The sequence below is a fragment of the Bos indicus x Bos taurus genome, chromosome X (assembly GCF_003369695.1).
Source record: "Bos indicus x Bos taurus breed Angus x Brahman F1 hybrid chromosome X, Bos_hybrid_MaternalHap_v2.0, whole genome shotgun sequence".
NCBI lineage: Eukaryota > Metazoa > Chordata > Mammalia > Artiodactyla > Bovidae > Bos > Bos indicus x Bos taurus.
Window position 1 is genome coordinate 42612097 of NC_040105.1, and position 5217 is coordinate 42617313.

Genomic DNA, 5217 nt, shown 5'->3' on the forward strand with positions numbered 1-5217 from the left:
AAATGGAGAGATATATCATATTCATTGATTGGAAGAATCAATATTCTTAAGATATCAATTCTCCACAAGCTGACCTATACATTTAACACAATCTCAATTCACTCAGTTAATCTGTGTGTGTGTGTGTGTGCACATGTGTGCAAGAGCACTTGTGTGTTTGAAAAATAACAAGCTGATTCTAAAAAAGATTCAGAACAGCCGTAACAACTTTAGAAAATGAAAACAGATTGGAGAGAGCACGCCCTACCTGATTTTAAGATTTAGTCTAAAACTACAGTTAAGAGAGCATGGTATTGATATAAATATAGACAGATAAATGAAACAGAACAAAAATAGGCCCACACAAATATGATGCAATGATTTTTGACAAAGGTACAAAGTCAAATCAAGGGGAAAGGATGGCCTTTTTAACAGATGATGCTGAAATAATTAAATATCCATATAGGAAACAAATTTCCTTGACCTAAACTGTATCAGTTTTCTATGGCTGCATAAAAAAATTACCTCAAACTTTTTCTTTTTTTTGCTTAAAATACAGTAACTTTTATTTACAGTAAATTTATACATGTGCTGATTAGTCATGCTGATATTGCATAAGAACACAAACTAAACCATACTAAAGTTTAAAAGAAAGAAAAATCAATCCTATCAGCCATCCTGAAAATTCAGAAGAGTTCATAAAAAGCAAGCTCTCACAAGGAGGGAGCTCAACACAATTGGTAACTTATATAATTTAACATGCTACAAATGAAGAAAATAAACAGGGCATGGGGATGAGGACAGGAAAAGTCCTGTCAAGATTCTCTTCATTTTGCTTGTATTGCTTTCTTCCCTTAGGAGGGGAAGATTTTTTACTTAAAAAGTAACAAAATATTTGAGAAGGGAATTTACATCTTGCTGTTCTAGATGGTATTTGTCAGCTATTTTCTTAGCAGTCCATGTGTCTGGATAAAGTTTATGACTATTGAGAAGTGTCAACGTCACTAAAATGGAAATTTTACCTTTGGGAATGTTCTTAACGTTCATCATGTCAAACTGATGGTCTTTTGGCAACCTGAACTCCTTAGGCTTCTGACGTGTTCCAGCATCCTTTACCTGCAAAGAAGACATGGGATCTTGGGAATCAACATACACATCTTTTAGTAATGACAGCAGTTTGTCATCTTTTCTATCAATTTCTCCCTTAATTTCTGGATGGCTGCTCATCTGCTCTTGCAGGAGGTTCTTGGTGGAAGGGTGCCTGGGAGTGGGGGAGGGCTTCATTCTGCTGATTTCCTATTCAGCCTGGTTCTCTAGGTTGAAATTCCTGATGGTGCAAGCCCCCGCAGGCCCCATTTCTTCACAACATGATGCCCTAAGTTACACCACACGTGGTTAAACACCCACACAGGCGACCTCCAGGACACACCAGAGCATGCGCAAGTATGGGGGCGACCCCTACCTCAAACTTTTGTTGTTGTTCAGTCACTCAGTCATGTCTGTCTCTTTGCAATCCCATGGACTACAGCACTCTAGGCTTCCCTGTCCTTCATTATCTCTCTGAGCTTGCTCAAACTCATGTCCATTGAGTCAGTGATGCCATTCAACCATCTCATCCTCTGTTGGTCCCTCTCCTCCTGCCTTCAACCTTTCCCAGCATCAGGGTCTTTTCCAGTGAGTTGACTCTTCACATCAGATGGCCAAAGTTTTGGAGCTTTAGCTTCAACATCAGTCCTTCCAATGAGTATTCAGGGTTGATTTCCTTTAGGATTGACTGGTTTGATCTTCTTGCAGTCCAAGAGACTCTCAAGTCTTCTCCAACACCGCAGTTCAAAAGCATCAATTCTTCAGCTCTCAGCCTTCTTCATAGTCCAATTCTCACATCCATACATGACCACCTCAAACTTTGTGGCTTAAAAGAACAACCATTTATTAACTCAGTTTTTTAGGTTCTTACCTACTTCTGGATTCTCTGCCTTATGTCTCAGAAGGCTAATATCCATTTACATGTGGAATCTAAAATATGACACAAATGGACCTATCTACAAAACAGAAACAGACACATGGACATAGAGAACAGACTGGTGGTTGTGGGGGGCGGGGAATGCAGTGGGAGGTTGGAGTTGGGATGTGTAAGCTATTATATATGGAAGTGATAAACAACAAAGTCCTACTGTATAACACAGAGAACTATATTCCATATCCTATGATAAACCATAATGGAAAAGAATAGTTTTTTTTAAAAAGCTTTTAAAATATGTGTATGTAACTTAATCACTTTGCTATACAGCAGAAATTAATACAACATTATAAATCAACTATACTTCAATTTAAAAAAAGGAAAAGAAGGCTAATATCAATGTGTTAGCCAAGATGTGTCATCATCTGGAGCCCAGAGTTCTCCTCTAAGCTCATGTGGTTGTGGTAGAATTCAATTTCATGAGGTTGTAGAACTAAGGTCCCTGTTTCCTTACTGACTGTCAGCCAGGAAGCACTTTCAGCAACTGGGTGTCAGCTTTCTTTGGCACATGGCCTCTTCCATCTTCAAAGTTAGCAATGGATAATCTCTCTTACATTCAACTTCTCTAGCTCTTTCAATCTTTTACTTCAGATAAAGCCCAGGCCTTTTTAAGGTCTCACTTGACTAGGTCAGGCTCACCCAGGATGATCTCCCTATTTTAAATTCAAATTATTGTGATGTTAATTGCATCTTCAAAATCTCATCACAGTAGCAGTTAGATTAATGTTTGAATAACTATGAAAAGATGTGTACACCAGAGCTCTTGGGAGTCAACTTAGAATTCTGCCCACTATGCACAACTTGTATCATTATAATAAGTGAATTGTAATGTGACATAGCCTAAATGTACAAAAACGAAAACTATAAAACTTCTAGAAGAAAATATCAGAGAAAAACTGTGAGTTGGGTTAGGCAAATATTTCTTAAGTATGACACCAAAGCACAGCTTATAAAAGAAAAACTGGATAAACAAGGATTCTCAAATCCTGTTGAGAATTTGTCCTCAAAAGACACTATTCAAAGAGTGAAAAGGCAAGTCACAGTAAATATGTACCAGTTACATATTAGATAAAAGACTTCTGCTCAGAATATATAAAGAGCTTTCAAGCCACAAGAATAAGAAAATAAGCCAATTAAAAAATGAGAGAAAATGTGAACAGATACTTCACCAAAGAACAATTATGTATAGCAAATAAGCACACAAAAAAGATGTTCACTGTCACTGATCATTAGAGAAATTCAAATTAAAGCCACAATCAGATACATCATGTACCGACTAGAATGGCTAAAATTGGAAATACTGATAATACCACTGATATCAAAAAGGTTTGGAACAAGTGATACTCTCAAACTCTTAATGGGAATATAAAATGATACATCTGCTTTGGAAAACATTTGACAGTTTCTTTAAAAAAAGTAAACATATACCTAAAGTACAACCCAGATATCCCACTCCTAGGTATTTACCCAACATAAATGAAACATGAACTCCCCAAAACTTGTACATATACTATTGGGTTGGCCAAAAAGTTCATTCAGGTTTTTCCGCCCAGAAAATCCTGAATGACATTTTTGGCCAATCCAATAGATTCATAGCAACTATGTTTGTAATAAACAAAAATGAAAAAACCAAAATGCCTGTCAAAAGATGAAGGATTAACAAATTATGATATATGCATACAATGGAATACTATCTAGTAATAGAGAGGAACCAACTTTTGAAGCACACAAAATGATTGAAATCTCAAAAGCATTATGTTGAATGAGAGAAGCCACACAAAAGACAGTACATACTGTATAATTCCATTTATTTAAATTTCTAGAAAGTTTTAATTAATCTATACTGACAGATATAAATTGCTGGTGGATGGGGAAAGAGCAGGAGTGAAAGGTTGGCATAAGGGAACAAAATGGCATGAGGGAATTTCTGGGGATGATGGATATGTTGTTTATCTTCACTGTGGTGATGATATATGAGTGTATACATACATCAAAATTTATCAATTTGTGAACTGTAAATATGTTCAAATGTATGTCAATCACATCTCAAAAAAGATTTTTTGAATATATAAAGTCAGTAAAATGCTAGTGTCACCACCACAAATGGAGAATTTGAAAAGGGGCACTTAAGTATTGTTGAGAGCTATATTCCATGAATTCACCTCTAGGCCAAGCTGTAACAAGACTAAAACATTGCACTAAATTAAGAAGAATTAATACAGAGTTATTAATAGGTATGTAGTGGTATCTCTTGAAATTAATGTTTTGAGAGTCCTATAACTGGGCCCCCACTATCCACTGTCTGCAGTGGTGGTCAGCACCACTGTTGTGTTCAGCACAGCTTTAGAATGCATGAGTCCTAGAGTTGGTATAAGTGCAATAGCATTGAATACTCTGGGGACTTCACTGGTGGTCCAGTGGTTGAGAATTCTCCTTTCAATGCAGGGGACACTGGTTGAATCCCTGGTCAGGGAACTAAGATTCCACATGCCATGGGACAACCAAGCCTATGTTCTGCAACAAGAGAAGCCTGCACACCACAATGAAGAAGACCCAGCGCAGCCAAAAAAGAGAGTGCACTGGAACTAGGATCTGATAAGGGAGGCAAGAGGAATTTTTATGGCAAAGTATTCCTAGAGGGTCTTTGGCCAGTAATTCAAATAAGAACCTTTTTATGAAAGAATGTTTTCTAATCATTTTTATTGTGTAATCAATCCTTGTTCTTTGTAAAATAAGCAAGGAACTAACATACAGCAGAAAGGCATTTACTTTTATTTTTCTAACCCTTTTCCCCAAAGGTGAGTGCTAAGCCGCTTCAGTTGTATCTGACTCTTTGAGACCCCATGGACTGTAGCCCACCCGGCTCCTCTGTCCCTGGGATTCTCCAGGCAAGGATTCTGGAGTGGGTTGCCATTTCCTTCTCCAAGGACTCTTCCTGACTCAAGGATCGATCCTACATCTCTTGCACTGGCAGGCAGATTCTTTACCATTGAGCCACCTGGGAAGCCCCAATGCTTTGTTATAGCAGTCCTAAAAAAACAACACATTTATGATCTATCAGATCACTGTCCATGGCAGTATCATCTGCACTTCTGCCTTTCTAACAAGGTCCGCAGGCAGCTCTATGTGCACGCTCAGTTTAAGAAACCTAATAGAGAGTGAAATAAATAATGTAGTACCTGCACCCCAGGGATAGTAAATCCAAAAAAGCATGTTTT

General features: G+C 37.6%; 1 protein-coding gene across 1 annotated transcript; it reads right to left on the minus strand.

Annotated features, from left to right (window-relative positions):
- Window positions 1-855: 855 nt before the first annotated feature.
- Window positions 856-1263, minus strand: LOC113887737 (NADH dehydrogenase [ubiquinone] 1 alpha subcomplex assembly factor 4-like). The gene has a single exon (XM_027534935.1). It carries the CDS (start codon window positions 1261-1263, stop codon window positions 856-858), a length of 408 nt encoding a protein of 135 aa, XP_027390736.1.
- Window positions 1264-5217: the final 3954 nt, after the last annotated feature.